This window comes from Episyrphus balteatus, chromosome 2, assembly GCF_945859705.1.
Source record: "Episyrphus balteatus chromosome 2, idEpiBalt1.1, whole genome shotgun sequence".
In the NCBI taxonomy this organism is placed as follows: Eukaryota; Metazoa; Arthropoda; class Insecta; order Diptera; family Syrphidae; genus Episyrphus; species Episyrphus balteatus.
In genome coordinates, this window is record NC_079135.1 from 113893191 (window position 1) to 113919184 (window position 25994).

Genomic DNA, 25994 nt, shown 5'->3' on the forward strand with positions numbered 1-25994 from the left:
CAAACCCGGCGCCTGAAAGTTGAGTAAATAAGCAAGAAACACTAGAACAATTTTTCTGGGTCACTCCAGCTGTTTAAGTGCAATGTCTTAAAACATTTAAAAAATCGATTTCTCAACGGAAATTGTTGCAAGAAAACTTTACTGAAAGAAAAAAAATCATAATCTTTCGAATCCTCATAGATTTTAATGTATAGTAGACTTTCTGGCCAAGATAAAAAGATAATTTCGACTTTTTCTGTTACTTTTTGAGTTTTTGTCTATTGAAAATTTTTATTAAGTAACTTTTTGTAGATAATTAAATTTCCTATCGATATGATATCTTTTTAAAATTGATATGTATATTGTAAAAAACTTAAGAAAAACTATTCAAAAAAGAGAAAAAAAAACGAAATTTTTGATGTTTTTACTAAATGGTCTATTTTATCCTTTGAGCATTTATAGATATAATACATGTAACGGAGAAAAGAAGATACTTTGTCTTTCTACATAATGGACACAAACGTATCCACAAACGTATACGAAAACGTATCCATCGTAATTTTTTTAAAGTGATTACCGAATCCCTGAGGTCAAAGTACCAACGTAAGAAAAAAATAATGGGAGTGTCATTTTGGCGGTAAAAGTGTAAACCAGTGTAATTGAAAAAAAAAATTAATTTGGTCATACAGATCTTAACTCGTTGAAAGAGTTTAGACTCAATTGTTTTCAATGAAAAACCATTTCATCGAAAGTTAAACATGAGCCACTAGGTCAAAAGACTTTGATTTTCGGGAGCTCCGGGCCAACACCACTTTATTTAATTTATATGAACTGTTGAGTTGCAGCCTTCTTTCCGGAAAAAAATAAAAAAAACACGTTATTTTTTTTATATTAGATTTATTATTTTTACACTTAATGTGTTATTATAAGATACAGTTATGTGAATTCTGCATCAATGTGTGGAGTGTTTTTTGTCTATTTATATTTGTGTTGAATGTTTTTATTTTTTATCTCTTTCTAATGCATGTAAGTTATCGCTGTAAATTATTCATCCTTAAACTACGTACATATATACGATAACATATCGATTATTATTTGTTTTTTTTGTTTCTTATTTCTTTTTTAAATTACAAAAAATTAAAACATTTCTATCACATTTGTGTTTACAGACATCACCGGAAATAGTTACACCATATTGACTTTTTTGTTGTGTTGTTGTTGTTATTATTTTGAATGCATGCGCGCACTTATTATAATCCATTCCAAAGATTTTTTTATATATAATAAATAGAGATTAAATTTAAAAATATAATATAAAATAATAAAGAATAAAATTAAAATAAAAAATAATAGAGTGTTCCCGAATAACAAGTTTGCTTCTATAAAGCTTTACAGGTGGTAATGTAGCTCCTGTAAGGCTTTATAGAATGAATATTGTTTGTTGGGTTCTTCATTGATCTACTGAATGCCCTCGCGTGTTTTTTCAGTGAATTTCGTGATTTGTTTCTACAGTTTTTTTTTTCTAATAATTCTGTTGCTCGTAAATCTTCAGTTTTGTTGAAAATATTTGATTTGTTGCTGCACCAATTTTTTTTATCCTTTATTGGTTTATTTTGACTCATCTGGGAAAGCTTCACGCGGTGGCACCAAACTCAACATCATTATGTGTCTTGCGTATGCCTTCGTTGATCGGAACATTGAGTCAGTCCCGTGTAGTCGATCAAGAACTCCCAAGACTCCAAAACAATTATTGAACCTTGAATATACAAAAAAATTGTTATAAAAATAGGAAAAGATAGGTTTTTGTGATGAATCATACTTAAGATGATGAAAATCATGTGCCTCAGGACTTGGGAAAAATGGCAAATGATATCCAGAATGGGCATTCAGAGTTGACAGAATGGCCAGTGAAAACCATAGCCAAGCAGTGGCAACATGGCTACCCATGACAAAAACACCCAAAAAAGGCGGGAAAAGATTACTGAAAATATGTTCGATCGGGTGACAGTAAATGGCTGTAACTGCAATTGGAGCTGTCCATTCGTGATGTTGTTTATGAATGAATTTGTAGATATGTTTGCTATGCAACAGCCGATGTGAGTAATAGAAGCCAATTTCTTCCATCATAATGCACATTGTTAGTTCGAAACACACCCAATGGAATGTCGGTAGATCACGAATAGACGTCAGACCACGGAATTTCATTAATTTGTAGCTTAAAAGAGCAATTGGTGTGCCAACAAAAATTTGATTAGCAATAACTCTTGTAATAACCTGAAAAAAAAAAAAAAATGTAAAAGCATTTAAAACAGTTTAACATGAGTTTGATTTTTGTTCAAACCTTTGTTAATCGATGTCTATCCACTGGTTCATTTGTGCCCGGTTGAATTTTATATTTCCTCAAGAATCTGGGGCGATTTGTAAGATCTAAGAATGTATAGATACCGCCAAATAGCCAGTAAACAAACATTGTAAATGTGGTTGTTCCAACTACCCATAGTACTAGAGGATCCTCACCTGGCGAATATAAAAAAGTTACTTTTGTAAATAAATAGTCTTTATAAAAAAAAAACATATTTAAGATGGATTTTTTTAAAACAGATTATTGGAATAAATTATAATTATTAGGGCTCAGTTTCACAATCTAGTAAGTGGCACTTAAATGTCCAATATTGGAAAATTAAAGGCCACTTTCCTTATAGATTAAATAGGGCCAAATTATTCAATAATTTTGAAACTTCATTATCATTATCATCGCTTATCTTAAGTGTTTACTGTGAAACTGACTTTTAATTATGATAAAATTGTGTTCTCAAGATTTGTTATGGTAAGTAAGCAGATGAAGCGTTGAAATATGCAAAACTAAGCCCTTTTTTTAACACTGTATTTTGGCATTTAACATAAACGTTGACGTTTTCTATAAATAACACAAGTCTACAAGATTTTTGGTGCCGAGACTAAGATATACTTTTCTATAGATTTTTGATGTGCTGAATTCGAATCTGAAGTCAGAAATATCCTATCAGCTCCTGTTTTTGAAATATTTACGTTAGAAGATGCAAAAAACGTTTTTTGACTACTTTTGAGGATATGCTTTTATATGAAGATATTTTTTTTAAATATAAATTATAACGGTTTCTGTAAGAACTATTTACCTTCTGTCTTTTTAAATCTTTTCGATATCTTTTTTACTGTTCGAGATATCTTCAGTTATTTGGCTTATTGTAATGTATCAAACAGATATCACGTTTTAATCCCTTTTTTGATAAATTAAGGTACTTCATTTTAGGATATCTCCGGCAGTAAAAAAGATAATGAAAAGATTTAAACAGATCTTCAAAGAAGGAAATTAAGGCATAACATCAAAAGTGGTAAAAAAAACTTTTTTTTTCCATTTTCTAATGGTAATATTTCAAAAAAGTTAGCTGATAGGATATTTTTGACTTCAGATTCGAGTTCAGCACACCAAAAACATTCAGAAAAGAATATTTTGGTTTATGTGGGAAAAATCTTATAACTTCAAAATTAGGCAAAAACGATTTTTTTTTTAATTTTCTAACTGTAATATTTCAAGAACGGAAGCTGATAAGATATTTCTGACTTCAGATTCGAGTTTGGCGTATGAAAAACCTATAGAAAAGTATATTTTAGTGTCCGCACCAAAAAAAATTTTATTTTGTAGACCAGTGTAATTTAACAAAATAAAATTCGTTTGGGTAGCGTTGGAAACAAAAAGTTAAACCTTTGGAATTCTCGAACTTATTTACTAAGTCCAGCAGCTAAGTAATTGTTTTTAACATAATAAATTGCCTTGTATGACTTCCAATACGCCACGAAAATAAATGTAGCGTTCTGTGTTGCTGGCATAAGAGTTACAAATGAAAATTCCGTAGCCTAATATTTTTGGTGTTGAGAATACATTATAATGTTACAAAAAAAAAAAAAATAAACAAATAAGTGTAGTTTTGTTGGGTAGGTTTTATAGCCAGATATGACATCTAAAATATTATTCATAAATACTCAAGGATGATCTTCAATGAAAATTAATGAGCTTTCTATCTAGCCATTAGTAGAGATAAACTTATAGACATACATAATTGAAAGTCATTTTAAACGTTAAATTGGAATTATAAATACTTAAAAACTCGTCAAGTAAAATGAAGTGTCATTTGTTTAGAACTGAATTTAACTTAAAAAAAATGTAATTTTAATGTTTTTTTTTTTTATTTGCCATAAAAAAGTAAAATTAATTGTTTCTTATAAGTATGCAGATGTATGCACTTATGTACTTTGTACTGTGAGTTGGGTACTAAGTACTTCGAAGTAATTTTATATGCCAAAATATTGGCAATTGGAAAGCTACAAGATTTTTATTTTAAAATTTCTTTGACAAATTGTTTAGTTAAATACCGTGTATTTTCGTATTCCAAATAATGTAAATAATATAGATGGTGACTATGATTATAGTGGCTAGATATGAATTCAAAAGGTATTATGAACTAAATATTGAAAACTGATAAGGAGTCTCTCACCAAAATATAGTCCTGATATCGAAACGTTATGAACTGTATATAAAATGCTGCTCATTCATAGTTACGCGAAATCATACGTAATCAACAAACGACGAAAAATTCGTGACTAAACTAAAAATACAACTAATTTATCTTACTACATAAAACTGACTTCACCCATTCAAAACAAATACATAACAAGAACAATTTGTTTTCTACTCTGTAATAATTTACACTGTGTTTATTCAAAAAAATAAGTTAAGTAAATTTGATCAAAAAGTGCTCCAATCCGACGAAAAATAGAAAAAAATGAGAAAACTTAAGATTTGTAGTCACGGCACATGAAAAACCGTCACAGGGTGACCATTTTTTCGACTTTTTTTCAAATGCTCATAACTCACAAAATATTGGCTGCGATTTTTTTAATTATTTTTCTGATAACTGTCACCACCTATTCTATCTACCGTTATCGTTTCGACGTTAACTTTTGGGACACCCTGTATAGAGGGTGACTATGATTATAGTGGCTAGATAATATGAATTCAAAAGGTATTATGAACTAAATATTGAAAACTGTCAAGGAGTCTCCCACCAAAATATAGTCCTGATATCGAAACGTTATGAACTGTATATAAAATGCTGCTCATTCATAGTTACGCGAAATCACAAGTAATCAACAAACGACGAAAAATTCGTGACTAAACTAAAAATACAACTAATTTATCTAACTACATAAAACTGACTTCACCCATTCAAAACAAATACATAATAAGAACAATTTGTGTTCTACTCTGTAATAATTTACACTGTGTTTATTCAAAAAAATAAGTTAAGTAAATTAGATCAAAAAGAGCTCCAATCCGACGAAGAAGAGACAAATAAATCCATAAAGTTTTTAAATTTATTTTGGTATAAGGGTGTTTTTTCGAGAAGGGAGTTAATTCTATAATAAGTCCCAAAGTAGACGTTCTATTTGTATTGGGAAGAAACAAAATAAGTTTTTCGGTAAAACATTTTTTTTTAGAGTATCTACTGCCTTATATAATTTACTTTCAAAATCTCAACATTTCCCTTGTTAGAAAAAATACACTTTTGTCAAAAATAACTCTGTGGCCTCCATAGTTACTTGACTCCTATCCTAATGTTACATTATTACCAGATTGTACCATTTTAAAAACTGATTTATGATAATAAATACTTAAGTTCCCTTCGCACTAAAAAAACTTTTCACCGATTTTCATTTATGTTTTTCATTTTATGTTTGTGTTCATGATTCCTCCTCGAAGCGGTTCTCTAGACATGAAAATATTCATATTAAAATTTTGAGTGTTTTACCTCAAATTAAGATGCCTTAAAAAAAAAGAACTTTGCCGCCACTATCTTCCAAGCAGTAATTACAGAACCTCAAAGTGTTCAAAATTAGGACATGAATATTTTTCGTTTACAAACTTTTCTCTTTGACTAATAGGATTTTTATTTTGGCGATTTGCCGGAGCCACTTTAGGGCCAGTGCCAGGTTAAGGTTAATGTTGAGTTAACTAAACCATTTTCTTGAATAAGCTTTGGATCATATGAAAAAATTCGTCTCAAGTCCTGCTTTACACTTTGATATGCATTTTCGAATCCATTCTCTACTTAAAACTGACCTTTAATGATCTTGTCATTTTTATTTAAAATATTCCTATATTTTAAGTTCTTCATGTTTTTTTTTTTTTTTTTTTTGAAGTAACAAATTTTAGAAAACAGTAAGTTAATAGAAGGTTGAAATCTTTTATTAAATTTTAAACTCATGAACATTCATATGCGAAAAACTCTAATAATAATTTTCCACCCTTTTTTTTCATTCAAAAACAACTCGCTTACGTGCATTTCCTAATGATTAGCCCTACCTTTTTTTTGTCTCTATAGCAGATTATATAGGTAATTATTTGCAAAATTTTGTGTACAATTTGCAACCACATTCATTATCATTAAGATGACTTTGCTTTGCTGGTGTTGACAAATCTGTGAAATCATTGATATAAAAATACAAAGTGCAAATTGTATTAATTGATAAACGCGTCATTTTCTTAACTTCTAAAAAAAATCTTATTAACAAATCTGTGCACCCAAAGAATGAAAAAATATATAACTGCTTCACGGGACCTACATTCAAATGACCCATTATTAGCTTTATTGTGTCATTTTTATTATCTAACACAAAGTGTATAGATAGATACCCAATGTAAACAAAACATGCTCATTTTTCTCTAATAACTAAATAACTATATTTACCTACTACGTGCCAAGTTGAGCTTGTTCAATTTTAGCGGCGTTTTTTTTTTTTCAAATTTGTAAATAATAAAACTAATCAAATAAAATCTGAACTTGATCTTGAATAAAAATAAATGACCTAACTTATATAAGCTTAAAGGCTTAAAAAACTAATCTTAAATCTATAATCCTCTTCGTTGTGTTCTAAATATTGCATCGTATTTACTTTTTAAGTTATAAATAAAACAAATAAAATTAAATTAAAATAAACTTTGATAAGAAAGAAAACCCATCACACATATTATTTCTCCAATTTCATATTGACAGATATCAATCAAATGTCAAGTGTTTGCTCAACCCCCCCGCCAGACAATGTCAATTTATTTGCTTTGTTTAAGCAGCACTGTCATTGTGAGAAAGTGAATAAGAATGCGCTTTCCTGTGACATAAGCAAGCACACATCCATTACACATCACAATAACAACAAAGTGCGAAAATTACCGTGATTCGTGTTGTCTACACACACTGCGCAACTGTCAAATACTCTTTTGTTGTTTGAAAATGACCTGCTTGCATCTACTACATTTCACTCTCTCAATTAATTCGTTTTTTTGCTTCTATAAGTTATGTCTGGCTGTTGTTATAGGTATTTTATATGGGTAGCAATTTAAATCAAAATTTAATTGAGAAATTGAGCACAATTTCACAAGCTTCATTTAAGGTTTAAATTTTCACTGACTAATATAGAATAATTATGTTAACTTAATTCTTTTGAATAATACTTACCAGTTATGTTGATGAATTTGTCCCATTGTGCTTGCCAAAAGTCACCGGATGCTCCCCAGAAGCTTTGCAAATGCCTTATGGGAAAATCCAAATAAATCAACTGTTTTTCCATTTTTTTTTAACAAACACAAAGAAAGTTAAAAACCAAAAAATATTTCAAAACAAAGAACAATATTTATCGAAAACAATAATAAAATTCAACTAAATTTCTTGTCATATGCGTAAATCAGATACAAAATAAATAAAAAACAACATCGGTCATAAGCAGCGAACTTCGGTCAATAAACCCAAATTGCGCACTAAGAAAACTCTTCCAACCATAGAGTTCTTTGGTGCGAGTGAACCGAACCTACAATATCTTTTATGAAGAATAAAGCACACGCAAAATAATATATCTGCAATCACTGTAGGAAAAAAGTATTTAACTTTGAAAACAAAAAATTGTATCTGCCGGACAAGAGCACCACCGAACTGGCCAAATTTAGGTTTGTTGCTGCTTGCAGCTATGATCCGCAACTACAAACGGAATCGACTGCAACGATTCAACGATCGTATCGTTTATGGGGGAATGACGAATGAGGCTTGATTGTTAACAGAGTTGCCAATTAACAGAAATATAAAGTGATTAAAGATCTAGCTATAAAAATGGCTAAAAAATAAAGTAATTGTTAACGTACCCTTAAACAAAATCCCCGACGAAACAATATTTGGCATCACCAAATATTGTTTCGTCGTGTTTTTTGTGGCGGGCAGTTGGCTGCCCTTCCTCTCTTTTTGTCCGCCATTTTATTCAGTCATTACTGACATTCATTTTTTCTCATTCATTCTCTAACTTTCTTTGGCGCAAGTTCGCATCCTCATTTTTCTTTTTATATTAAAAAAGTAAAAATCAATTGATACTCACCTAATCTAAAAGGTTTAATAAATATTATATTTTCATATAACACAAAAAAAAAGAAGTGTTTTTTTTTATTAACATAAAATAATAAAGAACAAAACCCAGTTAACTAAAGACAAAAAAAACGAACAATTTAAAAAGAAATACACAATATCCACCAACCACCATAGCCATCGAACGACGCCGCAAACAACAGCAGCAGCAGCAGGGCACAAGTAAGTCTCTAGTTTCGAGTGCACAATCACCGAAACATTTGGTCCAATCGAGCCAGATTTGTGCTCCACCGCCTAAAAACTTACTGGTGTTCGAAGTGCTGCGACCACATTTTAAAACCACACGTGCACGCACTCCACAAAAAAGGAAAAGTGCTACACGTTTACGTAATTACTTGTTCGTCGCTTTGGTCGACGAAACGCAAAAATTTAAAAGGCTCTTCTAAGGGCCACAAAAGAGAAAATTTGTTAATCACCATTGAATCGATTGGTGCAACGGGAAGCAGGAAGATATTTTTGAAACGCCATTGCTTCGATTGGCGCAACGTGGGAAGCAGAGACATCATCAGAACCAGAAGCAGCTTTCACCCTAAAAATTAAATGAAAATATGTACAGAGTAAGTAAGGTTTTTGTGTTTTTTTTTGATATATTGATTGGCATATATACATATATAAATACATAGGAATATACATAGATAATACCTACGTTTAATTTTTCAACGGGAAAAAGTGGCGTCACACTCTTTCTCTTTCTTTCTTATTGTATCGCGATCTCGTTTGTTGAGATTTTCTCCAGTCACACCAGGTTATTTAACTGGACAAAAAACGCAAAACGTTTTCAAAAAGTCATTTCATTTTTTTAAGGTTCTTTTGAGAACCAAACTAAAAATTCTTTGTGCTGCTCGTGCTCCCAGCAACGGTAAAAAGTTTTTGGTGTTGGCATTTATAGCGTGATTTTTAATTTACAGTTTTTTATTCGAACTGTTATTCATTTTGATTAATAATTTACAGTTTTTTATATGAACTGTTATTCATTTTTGGTAGTTTTTTCTCACATTATATTCTTGTGCTGGTCCCTAAGTTCTTTTGGGATTTTTTTCAAAGCTTTTTTAATAAAAAATATTTACAGTTTCCACATTCACATGAAATATTCAATGTTCGTTGTGAACTCATAAATTATTTCACATTGTTTAAAATAATTCTACGAATTTACGATTATTTTTCAAAAAGTAAAGAAACTTTAAAACAACAAATTTGCGATAAATGATCCTGGGGAATTTAAACATATTTCATCTCTTGAAAAAATTTTTTTAATCTTGAACTTGTGCATTTCTTTTAACTTTTCAAATATATTTTTTCTCTCGAACAACGCCGATAATTATCCACGTTTTCACCCAGTCGCTCTCGCTTTTAAGGTTCTTTTGAGAACCCTTGCTTTTCTCAATTAGACTTTGAAAAATTCTTTTGTTTGAATTGATTTTTGAAAGTTTTTTCAAATTAATTCTGAAAACGCAAAAACTTCTTCACGTTTTCACCCAGTCGCGCTCAATTTTCAAGGTTCTTTTGAGAACCCTCGCTTTTCTCAATTAGACTTTGAAAAATTCTTTTGTTTGAATTGATTTTTGAAAGTTTTTTCAAATTAATTCTGAAAACGCAAAAACTTCTTCACGTTTTCACCCAGTCGCTCTCCCTTTTCAAGGTTCTTTTAAGAACCCTTGCTTTTCTCAATTAGACTTTGAAAAATTCTTTTGTTTGAATTGTTTTTGAAAGTTTTTTCAAATTAATTCTGAAAACGCAAAAACTTATTAACGTTTTCACCCAGTCGCTCTCGCTTTTCAAGGTTCTTTTGAGAACCCTTGCCTTTTTCAGTTATACTTTGAAAAATTCTTTTTGTTTGAATTGATTTTTTAAAAAATTCTTTTGTTTAAATTGTTTTTGAAAGTTTTTCAAATTAATTCTGAAAACGCAAAAACTTATTCACGTTTTCACCCAGTCACTCTTAATTTTCAAGGTTCTTTTGAGAACCCTTGCTTTTCTCAATTATACTGCGAAAAATTCTTTTGTTTGAATTGTTTTTTGAAAGTTTTTTCAAATTAATTCTGAAAACGCAAAAAACTTATTTACGTTTTCACCCAGTTACTCTTAAATTTTCAAGGTTCTTTTGAGAACCCTTGCTTTTCTCAATTATACTGCGAAAAATTCTTTTGTTTGAATTGTTTTTTGAAAGTTTTTTCAAATTAATTCTGAAAACGCAAAAAACTTATTTACGTTTTCACCCAGTTACTCTTAAATTTCAAGGTTCTTTTGAGAACCCTTGCTTTTCTCAATTATACTGCGAAAAATTCTTTTGTTTGAATTGTTTTTTGAAAGTTTTTTCAAATTAATTCTGAAAACGCAAAAACTTCTTCACGTTTTCACCCAGTCGCTCTCCCTTTTCAAGGTTCTTTTAAGAACCCTTGCTTTTCTCAATTAGACTTTGAAAAATTCTTTTATTTGAATTGTTTTTGAAAGTTTTTTCAAATTAATTCTGAAAACGCAAAAACTTATTAACGTTTTCACCCAGTCGCTCTCGCTTTTCAAGGTTCTTTTGAGAACCCTTGCCTTTTTCAGTTATACTTTGAAAAATTCTTTTTGTTTGAATTGATTTTTTAAAAAAATCTTTTGTTTAAATTGTTTTTGAAAGTTTTTTCAAATTAATTCTGAAAACGCAAAAACTTATTCACGTTTTCACCAAGTCACTCTTAATTTTCAAGGTTCTTTTGAGAACCCTTGCTTTTCTCAATTATACTGCGAAAAATTCTTTTGTTTGAATTGTTTTTTGAAAGTTTTTTCAAATTAATTCTGAAAACGCAAAAAAACTTATTTACGTTTTCACCCAGTTACTCTTAAATTTCAAGGTTCTTTTGAGAACCCTTGCTTTTCTCAATTATACTGCGAAAAATTCTTTTGTTTGAATTGTTTTTTGAAAGTTTTTTCAAATTAATTCTGAAAACGCAAAAACTTATTCACGTTTTCACCCAGTCGCTCTCCCTTTTCAAGGTTCTTTTGAGAACCCTTGCTTTTTACAGTTATACTTTGAAAAATTCTTTTGTTTGAATTTTTTTGAAAGTTTTTTCAAATTAATTCTGAAAACGCAAAAACTTAACGTTTTCACCCAGTCGCTCTCCCTTTTCAAGGTTCTTTTGAGAACCCCTGTGTTTTCTCAATAAGATTTTGAAAAATTCTTTTGTTTCAATTGTTTTTGAAAGTTTTTTCAAATTAATTCTTAAAACACAAAATTTATTCACGTTTTCATCGATCATGTCAAATTTAGACGATTTTATTTTTGCGGCAGATTTGCTTGTCAAATTTCATGCTTCGGCAAAAGAAGTGCCTGAAACTAGCCATTCAATTACGACATTAGAAGCTCGAAAATCAGAACTCAAAGATTTATGGAATAGTGTCAAAGAGAAATATGCTCAATGTGCTCGTTATATCCCTACTCTAGAGGAAGAACCCCTCGATATGGATGCAATAGAATCAAAGTACAGAAACAGCAATGAAACTTATGTGAATTGCTTAGGATTGTTTCTTGAGTTCCAAAACAAACTAAAACCTGACCCTGTTGTTGTTAAGGAGTTTACCACTGTCAACATGCCACAGAAATCCGGGTCCTCTCATTGTATCAAATTACCACCATGTGATACCGATGTGTTTCGTGGTGATTATATCTCTTGGCCTGCATTTCGCGACATGTTCGATGCGGTTTATATTCAACACCCTAAGTTAGGTGAAGTGGAAAAACTATTCCATCTTCGTTGTAAGACAAGAGATGAGGCATTTAGGACTGTCAGTCAGTTTCCTTTAACAAATGCTAGTTTTGAACTTGCCTGGGCAGCTTTGCGTGCCACATATGAGAACACTCGTATTCTTGTTAACAACCAGGTCAAAAACATTTTTAACTTGCCTACAGTTCATGAAGAGAGCGCAAAATCTATTCGAACCCTCCAAAGTAAAATTAATGATTCTCTAGCCGCACTTAAAGCTCACCAAGTCGATACCACAAATTGGGACCCAATCCTTGTGTTCGCCTGTTGCAATAGGCTGCCTAAAACCACATTATCTCTTTGGGAACAATCTTTAGAAGATCCAACAAAAGTACCAACTTGGAACAAATTAGACAAATTCCTAAATTCACGATTCCAGACCTTAGAATCTATTTCAGATACCACTTCTTCAAAACCAATTTCACAGAATTTCCAAGTCACCAAGAAAAACAATTTTCAAAAGCAAAGCAAAGTCAATTCTTTTCTTGCGAAGGCGGGAGGAACTAAGTGCAAAATCTGCTCGGCAGAGCATACCATCTATGAGTGCCCTAAATTTTCGGCTTTACCAATCCAATCCAGAATCGCAATAGTTCGAGAAAAGAAAATGTGTAATAATTGCTTAGGTACTAGTCATCAAAAGGCTACTTGTTCTAGCAAATATTCTTGCAGTTTTTGCAAAAAAAGGCACCATACACTTTTGCATCTTACACCCAATACCACTCCAGCTCAAAATCAAAACTCAAATATACAGTCCACTTCTCAATCACAAGCTATTCAAAATCCTCAAATCTCTGCCTCTTCGCAACCATTTATTCCTCAAGCTGCATATCAAAACTTCATGGTGACCTCTAGAAAAAGAATTCTTTTGGCTACTGCCTTAGTGAATATAGTAGGACTGGATACAGTGTATACCGTAAGGGCACTAATTGATCCAGGTTCCGAAGTATCTTTCATTTCGGCAGCTGTGCAAAAACGTCTGAATTTGCCATATATCGACAAAAATTCTACAATTTCTGGAATCAGTGGAAATCTCTCTATCACTTCTAAGAAACTTTGTTCCTTTTTAATCACTTCTGCTAACCCCCCTCCAGTCACTGTTTCAGCAAACGCCATTGTGCTTAAAACACTAACTAACAACCTCCCAAGTTCATCTTTCTCGGTAGTAGATCCTACCATTTTTGAAGGCCTTCAATTGGCCGATCCAACGTTTAATAAGTCCTCTCAGGTGGATCTTCTGATTGGTGCCGATCTTTACCCATCCATCATCCGTAATGGCATTAAACACATTTCTAACTCACTACTTGCCCAAAATACTATGTTCGGTTGGATATTGTCGGGGCCAATTCCAGAGTCGTTTCAATCATTCAACATAACAGTTAACAAATCATGCCAATGTAACAATGAAGTACGCAGATTCTGGGAATTAGAAGAACTGCCCTTTACAATTATTCGTTCTAAAGAAGACTGTTTCTGTGAAGAATTGTATAAAACAACCACCTTTAGACGCGCTGATGGTAGGTTTGTTGTCCGACTCCCCTTTAAACCACAAACTTCAAAGACTGGTTTAGGTTACTCTAGGTTTATCGCCCTAAAACAATTTTCTAGAACTGAAAAATCTCTAGCCTCAAAAGAAAATTTGAAATCCCAATATTCAAAAGTCATTTCTGAGTACCTTTCTCTAAATCACATGAGAAAGGTTACTCCATTGGAGCGTATTGAAGAAGGTCAAGTAAAGTCATTTTATTTACCGCATCACGCGGTAATAAAACCAGAAAGTACTTCGACAAAAGTACGTGTCGTCTTCAATGCGTCCAATGCCTCGTCAAACGGTGTCAGTTTAAATGATTTATTGTACCCTGGCCCGATTTTACAACAAGACTTATCATCGTTAATCATTCGCTGGCGATTTTATAAATATGTGTTTAATGCGGACATAGAAAAAATGTACCGGCAAATTTTGGTCAACCCACGGGACACTCCATTTCAACGAATTCTTTTCCGCACTTCTCCTCATTTAGAAATTGAAGATTTCGAACTCCTCACTGTTACTTTTGGCGTAAATTGCGCCCCCTACTTGGCTATCCGTACCCTACTTGAATTGGCAAGAATTGGAAAAACCGATTTCCCTCTCGCGTCAAAAATACTTCAGTTAGAAATTTATGTTGATGACGTTTTGTCCGGCGCTCATAATATTCATTCCGCTATGAAAGCTCAATCTGAACTTATCAGTCTTCTCGATTCAGCAGGATTTCCACTCCGGAAGTGGACTTCTAACACTCCCTGTTTACTCGAACATTTGCCTCGAGAACATATTTTGAATGAAAATTTTTTGAAGCTAGACATTGACAGTAATACAAAAACCTTAGGGATACGCTGGAATGCCAAGGGGGATAATTTCTACTTTTCCATACAACCAATAGTTTTACCCGAAACTCCCACCAAACGAGAAGTTTTTTCTCAAATATGCCGTATTTTTGACCCTGCAGGTTGGTTAGCTCCCGTTGTGATAGTTGCAAAAATGCTCATGCAAAAAATCTGGGCAGAGCATACTGATTGGGACGATCCTCTTCAATCTGACTCGTTTAAAATTTGGAAAAATTTTGCGGAGTCGTTAAATGACATAAAACAAATTGAAATACCCCGTTGGGTAGAATATTCACCCTCGTCAGAAGTCCAATTTCATGGTTTTTGTGACTCCTCAGAAAAGGCATATGCCGCCACTTTATACATCAGCGTTCGTCAGTCTAACGGAACTTTCTCTTCTCACTTGCTCTGTGCAAAATCAAGGGTTTCACCCATCAAATCTGTCTCATTGCCACGCCTTGAGTTGTGTGGGGCACTTCTACTTTCCAAAATGGTAAAAATTTACGTTTCAAGTTTCCCTGTCCACGCATACCAGACCTTTTTATGGACCGATTCGTCGATCGTATTAGCTTGGCTTAAGAAACCACCTTGTGTTTGGAAGACTTTTATTGCAAATCGCACTAGCGAAATTTTAGAAAATGTTGGAAACATCCCTTGGAGACACGTGAAATCAGCTGAAAATCCAGCTGATTTAGCCACTCGAGGTTTAATGGCTTCAGATTTGAAGTGTAACACTTTTTGGTGGAATGGCCCCTCTTGGCTTTGCCAACCCATCTCTCTTTGGCCAGTAATCTCTCCTGTCGCCCCCCTCGTCGAAGACCTCGAACAAAAACCAGTTGTTTCCTTGGTAGTTCAAGAAGTGTCAGAAGACATTCTTGATCGTTTTTCATCGTTACCCCGTGCTATGCGTGTCATTGGCTACATATTCCGTTTTTTCTATAAATTCTCAAAAAGGTCAGACACTCGATACACTTCACTCGATATAACTTCTGAAGAAATGCAATTTGTAAGAACACGTTTAATTTTAATCTCTCAAAAAAGATATTTTTTAAAGGAACACTCATTGTTGTTAGAAGGTAAACCCGTACATCCCAAAAGCTCATTAATATCATTTAATCCATACTTAGACTCCGATAATCTTCTCAGGGTTAATGGTCGACTATCTCAGTCAGATCTTTCCTACAATGAAAAACACCCACTCATTCTGCCGCATAGTGCTAGATTTTCGTATCTCCTCACTCAATTTATTCATGAAATTTCTTTGCACGGTGGCAATTCCTTAATGTTACGACTCTTGCGTCAAAGTTTTTGGATCCCTAGACTACAAAATCTCATCAAGCTCTGTATTCGCCAATGTAAAACGTGTGTCATCAATAAAAAAGCACTATGCAAGCAATTTATGGCTGCTTTGCCCCCTGAAAGATGCACTTATTCTCCTCCTTTCACTGTTACAGGGGTTGATTTCGCGGGCCCTTTCGTGATAAAGAGTTTCAATGCAAGAAATTGCCGTATGACCAAAGGTTATGCCTGTGTGTTTGTCTGCTTCTCCACGAAGGCTATACATTTAGAGGCTGTAAGCGACCTCTCGTCTGAAGCTTTCTTGGCTTCATTTGCTCGATTTTCTGCAAGACGGGGCTTGCCCTCACAAGTTTATTCGGACAACGGTACCAATTTTACTGGTGCCGATGCAATTCTACGTAAAGAGTTCAAGAAATTCCTCGACACTATTCCCCAAGAAACTCGTGCCGCTTATGGTGTTCAAGGTCTTAAATGGAATTTTATTCCGCCTGGGGCCCCACATATGGGAGGCCTTTGGGAGGCCGGTGTGAAAAGCTGTAAGAAACATCTCAGAAGATTAGGGACCAGTGCACGATTTACATTTGAAGAATTTTCCACAATTTTAGCTCGTATTGAAGCTTGTTTAAACTCGCGTCCACTTTCATCCATGTCAAATAACTCCTCTGATATCTTGGCTTTGACTCCAGGTCATTTTCTTTGTGGACGTCCGCTCATAATGTTTCCTGAAAGAAATTTGGAATTTGTCGATTTGTCTTATATTAACCGATGGGAAAAACTTAAATGCCTTCAACAACAATTTTGTCGTAGATGGAAAGACGAATATCTCAAAGAACTTCATCAACGATATAAATGGCAATCGCCACAAGAGAACGTCCAGATAAACGATCTAGTAGTAGTTCAAAACGAAATTCTTCCTCCCACTGAATGGCGCCTTGGTCGTGTAATACAAGTACACCCCGGTGTTGATGGAAGAGTAAGGGTGGCGACGCTCAAAACCCAATACGGGGACATTAGACGCCCAGTGATAAAACTTTCTGTTTTGCCCTTTAAATAATAACATCATATTTTGTATCACTAAAATTTTTTTATATTATAATATGCCAATCAGTATGTTTGAAAAATTACAAAAGCTTTATTAATACTCTTTTTTTCAAATTTGTTTTTTGGGCGCCTCACGCCGTTAACAAATTTCATTTTTTTTAATTTCAAACCATAATCATAATTTTTTAAAATTGAATGCTTTAAAATTTCTTTGGCGACTTACGCCAAGGGGGGGCAGTAATGTTAACGTACCCTTAAACAAAATCCCCGACGAAACAATATTTGGCATCACCAAATATTGTTTCGTCGTGTTTTTTGTGGCGGGCAGTTGGCTGCCCTTCCTCCCTTTTTGTCCGCCATTTTATTCAGTCATTACTGACATTCATTTTTTCTCATTCATTCTCTAACTTTCTTTGGCGCAAGTTCGCATCCTCATTTTTCTTTTTATATTAAAAAAGTAAAAATCAATTGATACTCACCTAATCTAAAAGGTTTAATAAATATTATATTTTCATATAACACAAAAAAAAAGAAGTGTTTTTTTTTATTAACATAAAATAATAAAGAACAAAACCCAGTTAACTAAAGACAAAAAAAACGAACAATTTAAAAAGAAATACACAATATCCACCAACCACCATAGCCATCGAACGACGCCGCAAACAACAGCAGCAGCAGCAGGGCACAAGTAAGTCTCTAGTTTCGAGTGCACAATCACCGAAACAGTAATAAAATTAATTGGTTATTCAAATTAGTGTTTGAATCACTTTGGCATTTTGATGCAGTTAATTACCTTAAACTACATACAATAAAGTTGATACTTAATATTAAACAACATGAAGTTAATCCATTTGTTTAGTCCCCAAAACAGGTATCCGATATCAATTTCTTTAAATTAACCTTCCTGAAAGAGGCCCAAATCAAGGGTTCTAATGATGAAAAAAACTGTTGTTTTTTTTTTTTTTTAATTGAGTCACCCTTACGGAATTTCTTTGATCTACTTAGGGCGAATTTATTGAGCCTCCATTAAATTTTTAAATTTGTCGTTTAAGTTAAAAGCTTTGTTAATCTATTGACGTCTTTAAGTTTCCATCATTAAAAATTCATTTAATTCACTCTGCTTTAGTTAAAGTCTTTACTTTTAATGGAAACTTTAAATTTAAAACTCCATTAAAAATATCCCAGGGATTTTTTATTTTTTGAAAAATTAAACTGTCAAATAAAATATATTTAAATTTGAAGATTTGAAGGATAAACAATATAAAAACTCAAAAATGATGGCCCTTAAGTATTTTGCAGCTAAAACGCCAGGCAAAAACCCACAGACGGTGTTACGATATACAATATCACGAATAGAACTTATGACAAGGCTGAGGATAAACTGAAAATATGTATTTTGCAGCACGACAACCGTGTTTTTTGGAGGTGAATCAGTTGTTATAGTATATGTGACAATTGCCCACGTACATGTTAACGAAAATTCACTCATTATAATAAGTAAATTTTGGTTTGTTTAACCCGCATACCTTCCCTTAATAGATCCTCGACTAGCAGTTATTTAAAATAATATTACCTTTATGGCATTATTTTGAATATAAACTAATTCTTAGTTAGCAACGGCTCGCATGATAATACCAATATAATCGGCAATAGATTCGCATATTTGCAAGTGCATAGAAGCATAAATTCATGAAGATTTACCCTATTGAATAGCTTTAGCTCCATTAAAATCACATCACAAAATTTAAAATAAAGTTTTAGAATAATTTGAGGTAGGTACTTTTACCAATTACAATTACCAAACGTTGGTCTTATGATATTGATTGAACACTTTTTCACCATCTCAATATTTCCATATTTATGCATATTTTATTTATTTTTAATTGTCAATTGACACTGAAACTTTTTTTTAATAAAATAATAAATGAAATGACATTTGACGCTAATGGAGAGTGAATAAATAGAAACCCTGTCTAAAACTTCCATTTGCTCTAAAAATACCTCTTAAAAGGTCGAATTTGGTGTTTTAACTAAAACGACTTTTAAATTTAATGATCAATTAGTTAATGATGCCAAACTTCAAAAAAGTCCTTAAAAGAGACTGAATTAAACGAATTTGGTTTTTAATTTTAAAATTCCCTTTTTTAATGGCGATTTAAGTTTAATGGAGAGTCAATAAATTGGGCCTAAGTGCGTGTTTAAGTCGCCACATGTATGTTATTTAGAATTCCTAAAATACTTTAGAGGGTAAGTTCCCTTTATGCTTTTGCGTTGCTCTTTAATAGTCTAAGGGCCAATAGCAAATTTTGGGAAGTGGAAGTTAGTGTAAACAAATTGAGAAAGTATGATCATCTATCTATGCATTCATAATAACGATTTCAATGTTTTTAATTTTTGTTCGTTTGTAAATCAAGATTTATAATTGACAAGGCTAGACTTGGTTTTATTTAGTTTGATTTGCTTCTGCCCCGAAAGAAGAATTATTAAAAATTCCTCTACTAACAATTTATAAAAAAAAACGTGTTTTCTCATTGAACTTGTTTTTCATTATAATCTCGAAACGGATTAACTGATTTCAATTTAGTTTTTGTTTTCATCGTCCTCGACAATCTACCCGTGACCACGACAAGTGGAATCTTGTCGAAACGTCGGGCATCGATATTCAATTAATTTGAATTACAAAAAATCGCGGTAAGCGTTAAAATTGCCGTCGAAAGGCAATTTTACATTCCCAAACACTCAGAAATGGCCAATACAAATGATCGACTGAGATAAAAAGCAATGATCCACATATTCAACGAATCGATAGAATTTAATCGAATTATATGAAAGATCTACGCAATGAATCAAGATGTTTTGAAGGTGTAATTGTTCCAGTTATTCCAAAATCAATCACTTTAAAAATAATCCTCAAATACGAGTTTGTCAACGAACAAAATTACGATTAGTCGAGTGAATATAATATTTTTGGCTAAGAGACACACCATTTTTGGCCAAGACTCAAGACTAAACCTTGAAATCTTCTTGGTGGTACTGGTTAGTTTTGCTAAAGTCAAATTTAAGCAAATAGTTTTTATTGAAAACTTTTAAAACAGACAAATGCAACGTTTTGCCATCGAAAGATTGAAATTTTGTGAAGCCAACTTGACGTTATTAATGAAATGATTTTTCAGTGCACGTGAATTGTTTAGCAGAATAGAGCTGGGTCTGTTTCACAGCTTACTACATTGTTTACATCAGCTACATCAATGACTTTAAACCATTGAATAATTACAAATAGAAGTGACACCGCAGATTACTCATGCGACTATAAGAGTACCGGAAGATAGATGAACTACAGGTTTGCGCCTCAACTATCATGTATTTTCGAGTTGAGTCTTAACTAATAATTTTTTTAAACCTTCATAAAAAAATTAATAATTATTATTATACATTTCAAAGAGCTTATATTGAAATAAGTTTTCGTATTTTGAAAAGTCGTATTAGTCTAGAGAACAAGGCAGATGCCTTTTACTCCTACTGGCCTAGGTTCGAATACCGGTAAAATTTGAAACTTTTTTTTTTTTGCGGAGATTTTTTTTGAGAAATTTAATTAATTTTTATTCTAGTAATGTAAAAAAAAAAAAAACAATCTCAATCTCCCGTCAGACTCGAACCTGGGCAGGTAAACTTAACAGGCATGCACCTTATCCTCTAGGCTATCTCCACTTTTTGAAATAGGAAAACTTTTATCCATATGTATAAGCTGTTTAGGATTTGATTTTGGGTTTGCTGGATTTGCTTTTGGATTGTTGGCTTTGCTTTTGGATTGTTGGATTTGCTTTTTTAATTCAACGCACGATACTAGCGACTACAATTTTACAGCGGAAGTTTCCCTGGGTGTCCACTTCTATTTGTAATTATTCAATGCTTTAAACATATTGCGACGGAATGTTGGGCTCCCCGAAGAATTTTTTTGAACATTTGCATTATTTAGACCATATCAAGTATTTCCCGACGTTCAATCGGATATTTGAGGTAGTAAATAAAGCTGATGTAGTTGATTTAAAAGCTCTGAAACAGACCCCTGATAGTTTTTAAAATTTCCAAATGTAACAATTTCAGTTTTTTTTTTTTAATTTCAATTTTTTTATTTTTTAAAGTTTGAAAAAAACTGACTCATCTTCATTGTCAGTTTTGAGCTACTTGCAGTTGGAAATTTGTCTGTTTTTGAATATGGGAAACCGACGAAGTTACGAATACCAGAGTTACGGGCGACAGAGTTACGAGCGTCAAAGTTACGCGAAACCGAAGTTACGAAAAACTAGAGTTACGAATTCTAAAGTTATGTTAAGCTATGACATGTGATTTTTGGGTTGGCAACAATTGCGAGGAACGATATGGAATTATGGAAATACAAACAAGAGATTAACATGTTTCTCATTGGTCAGAACTAAATGAGTAAAGCGAAAATGGGTGTTATTTAATCTTGTAAAATTTTGATTGGATAGGTATAGATATATACATATATGGTTTTGTTTTTGTGAGAAGATCGCAAAAACGTTGAAATAGAAAAAAAAACATAAGTATACCTATGTAAGTTTGGGGGACATAATTGAAATGAACTTCTTATTTGTCCAACTAATATTGCACCTACGTATCGATATTCTCTTATTTATGTTTCCATAATTCCATATCGTTCCTCGCAATTGTTGCCAACCCAAAAATCACATGTCATAGCTTAACATAACTTTAGAATTCGTAACTCTAGTTTTTCGTAACTTCGGTTTCGCGTAACTTTGACGGCCGTAACTCTGTCGCGCGTAACTCTGTTATTCGTAACTCTGTTACCATTTCTTTGAATATATTAGACACTGTTTCAGGATGGAAAAAATGCCTATACATTATTTTTTAAGTCTTAAAGTTTTGGCTCAGAGAAAAAAATAGTTATTATCGGGATATTTATTAAAATAGTTAAAAAAATAGTTATTTTTGACTATTTTAATAGTCAATCGAAGTACTCGTATTCTCCAAATTAACTATTAAATAGTCAAATTTAACTTAAGATAGTTATATGTGACTATTTAAATAGTCAATAATGACTATTTAACATAGTTATCCCGGTTTTAACTATTAAAATAGTTTTTTTGTTCCATTGGCGGGAAACAACACAAACAAAAGTACAAGTTCCTCTTTGACGCATTTCCCGATATATTGAGTGTGGAAATGGAAACATTGCACCACTTTTAAAATCCCAGACAGACAAACGGTTCGTTCATAACCACGATGACGGGTCTCGTAACAGGTGCGAGATCTTAAATTATAATGACGTGACGTTTAAAAAATTATTTGCAAATAAACAGCACAATTGGTAACTCTATGTCAATTTGTTGTCTGTAAATTCTGTATACGGAAGAAAATTGTTTTATTTTTTTTTTATTTTGTAAAGAGAAGAAGCCGGTTGCTTGTTGTGGTATGTTTTGTATCTCTTTTTTCATTCTTTGCAATTGGATTTTTGAAGCTGCGCAAAGGTCTTTAATTTTAAACTCATGCCACTATATAAAAAAAAAAGAAAAAAGCTTTTTTTTCTTTTAAACTTTAACATGCATCCATGAGGGACCTTGGGTAAATTAATGATTTTGAACTTGGGAACAAAATAGTTCTTCATTGTAAGATTGTATGAGTGAGTAAAATTGTTTTGATGATAATTAAATGTAGTGCATGTTGGGAGAAAGACACAGAAACGGCCATGAAATTATATCAAGAGAGAGAGAGATAAAAAGAAAATTATAATGAAATGTGTTTGTGCATGCAATGATTTTAGTTTTTATCTTAATATCAGAAACAACTTTGTTGCAATTTGTTAAAGTAGGTACGAAAAAAATAAATCTTAAAGGGTTCTTGGGTATAATTGACGCTTATTTTCCATGTATATTTAACTGATAGATTGGGTACGTAGCATATAGAAAAATTTTGCAATAAACCGAAATTGAACAACTGCATTGCATATTTGTTTAAATCAATGACGCTTGAAAAAAATCTTGACTTGGATGAGGTTTATGAGGAACAAATGAATACCGCGGAAAATATTTGTAGAAGATTCAAGCACACAAATTCTTCACAGGTATCCCGGAAAACATCTAGGTGGTGGAGACTGAATTCGAACGGAATCTCTGCATGTTTTTTGCCAAGATGACTTCCGACTAAGCGGACAAAGCTTCTTAATTTCTTAAATGTGCAAATTTAAAAGAAATAAGCTTAATTTAAGAGGAAAATCATTTTATTTTTATGTGGAACCATTTTAATGAAAAAAAAAAAACTTGCTGCCACTGTTTGGTCACTGAACGAGTACTTTACCATAAGTCTATGTCACTATTGGAAATAATAATGATAAACTGCAACTAAAGCTGAAGTCTGACGATAAGTTTTTTTAATTTTTGTCGGTTTTTTAAGATGATTATGCACATTCAAATTCAAATGAAATGAAATTCACCTTAAAATTAACAGAATATAAGCGGACTCCACTTATTTTAAGCGGAAATCGTATTGTTTTTAGGGGATGGGATATAAGGTAGGCTTCATCTTATTTTAATGTGCCCATTTTTAACTCAATATATGCCTTAGACGAAAATGGCTTGAAAACTATCTTAAGTGCTATCCATGATGGTTAGGTCACGTACAGACAAATCTGACGTCACACAGCGATAAATCTTCTCATATTTTCTTATTGTCTCGTTTGTAGTAAATCCCTTGGATTGTATTTTTCAGAGACATCATAAAATCATGACCATGGCATTCAAGTTCGCATACATTTATTTCAACTATAGAAATTATTACATGAATATTCTTGATGTATTCATTTGCGTTAACTGTCATATAAAGGCTTAGGTTGAACCTTAAGCGCCAGTTGTACAAACTGGTTCAACCTTTGTTTAGGAATTTAACTTTGCTGATTTCTGTGAATTAGCTATGGTTCAACTTTGATTCAACCATGGATTTGGTTATTTGAAAATATATGGACCTTAAACCAGGGCTAAACCTCAGTTTTACCACTGATTTTAAAAGATAAAACTTGCTGAACCATTTATTGACTAACTAATGAAATATTTGTACAACTGGCCCAAAATGTTTAAGTTTTTCACTTGTTTTGAAGGGCTAGTATTGGTTTGATGTCAAAAACAAATTACTAGGTTTTAATAAGTTTAATAAGTTAAGCGAAAAGTCCACAAAAGTGCTTTATTTTGAAGCCTAAATTAATCACAGATTCGTTGTTGTTATCAAAAAAGATCTTTGCATTATTGGCCTAAGATTACATCCTTCCAAACAATGGCTTGAAACAATTTTTCATAACTGAAAATCAATTAAAAATTGTATCTTTCTTCTTTTTAACCAACAAAAAAAAAAATGAATAATAAATAAATAAATCAATCAACTTAAGATTGAAAAATAATATGTATATAAAAATAAAATTCCTCATATTGATATATAATTACCATGTTAGGACATTTCTGAATACAACAAACGCTGCTAAAGCACATGTCAGTATAAAGATGAGATGATGCAGAGATGACAGCCATCTGGGTTTCTGTGTGTCCGTTGGTGTTGTCGTCGTTGTCGTCATTCCCAATGGGCTTGTGCCTTCCAGCGACGACGACAATGATGTTGATTTTGAAGGACATACTTTTGATATCTTTTCATCTAATTTATCTCTATCATTCAAGGGCGTGGATTCTGACGACGATGTTAAATTTTTTGCTGTTGCTGCTGTTGTTGTTGTTAAGCAATTACCATTATAGATATGTATTGAATTAGTAGCATTTCCTTCCATTATAACATCAACTCTGGTTTTCAAAACAAAAACAAAACAAAAAAAAAAACCACAAAACAATATTGCACTTGCAATCAACGAAAAAAAAAAAACTAAATAATTGCACCAAGGATTTTATGTAAAATAGTATCTATAACAAGATCTCTACACATAGACACTATATGTATACAAAGGATACAATAAATCACTTTAAAAAAAACGAATGTTTTTATGTACATTCACATAAATCGCAGAGAAAAACACTGACCTCGCATTGGAAAATGTTCCTTGGCTAAGTTATGGTTGAGGTTTTTGTCTGTCTTGAACAACACAAAAAAAAAAGAATCAAAAATGCAAAAACACACAAATCCGCGACAGCACGATTTGTAAATGAAACGATGAGCTATGAAAATGATATCCTTCCTACATGTCACCAAACATCGTGATTATTTTGTTTTTTTTTTTTCGTTTTCTTTTCAGTTTTAAAGAAAAATAAATTATTGATTTTTCCGACTCGTCCGTTTGTCGATTTTTGCTACAGGATCTTCATAAATAAATTCACTTTTAAATTAAATAAGATAGTTAATTGTATAGTTTTCTTATTTTTACTGTTTATTTATTATTTTTTTTTTTACGATCAGAAGTATCGATAAAGTAATAACAAAAAATTTGTCTCAAAGCCTCAAGAAATACCGAAGAAATGAGTTACATTTATAGGATGGGATACAAATATCCTTTGTTTACTTTCCATTTAAGGCTTTTGTGAGATAACTAAATATTGACGTAGACGTGTGTACGGTATGGAGCTTTTTGAGGCCATAACTCAGAAATATTTGTAAAAAAGGAAAACTTAAAAGCTTTCATTGTTTTGTGTCGATGTATGTAGGTATTTACATCAAGTTAGGCTGGCGGTTATTGCAAAATTACCGTTTTTTTACTTGCGGTTTATAACCGTTTTTATAAAAGTATTCAGTCCTGTTTAACTAAATGTTTTAAGCTCATTAGCATAAGTGTTGGAAAAACTATCTACTTAGATTTCTAAAAACAAGCGCATTTTTCTTTGATTTTTATTTCAAAGAATCACTGTGGCGTATACTTAATTTTTTTTCAATTTTTTTTTTTCAGTTGACAAAAGTGTTAGACATTATTTTAGTATTCAGACAACTGTTACAAATGATTAAACAGATATTTATGAAAAATCCATTATTTTTTTAAGATATTATGTAATCGTGTTGTATAATTGGTTTAGTACAGAACCATTCTCCATAAAACGTATTT

At 32.2% G+C, this 25994-nt stretch overlaps 1 protein-coding gene across 1 annotated transcript; it reads right to left on the minus strand.

Moving 5' to 3' along the window:
• Nucleotides 1–1030: 1030 nt before the first annotated feature.
• LOC129911152 (fatty acid hydroxylase domain-containing protein 2) lies at nt 1031–25467 on the minus strand. Its single transcript, XM_055988860.1, has 5 exons — nt 24403–25467; nt 7530–7603; nt 2321–2496; nt 1799–2253; nt 1031–1735 (listed from the first exon to the last, which is right to left on the minus strand). Exons 1-5 carry the CDS (start codon nt 24735–24737, stop codon nt 1588–1590), a joined length of 1188 nt encoding a protein of 395 aa, XP_055844835.1. The 5' UTR covers nt 24738–25467; the 3' UTR covers nt 1031–1587.
• Between the last annotated feature and the right edge of the window lie 527 nt (nt 25468–25994).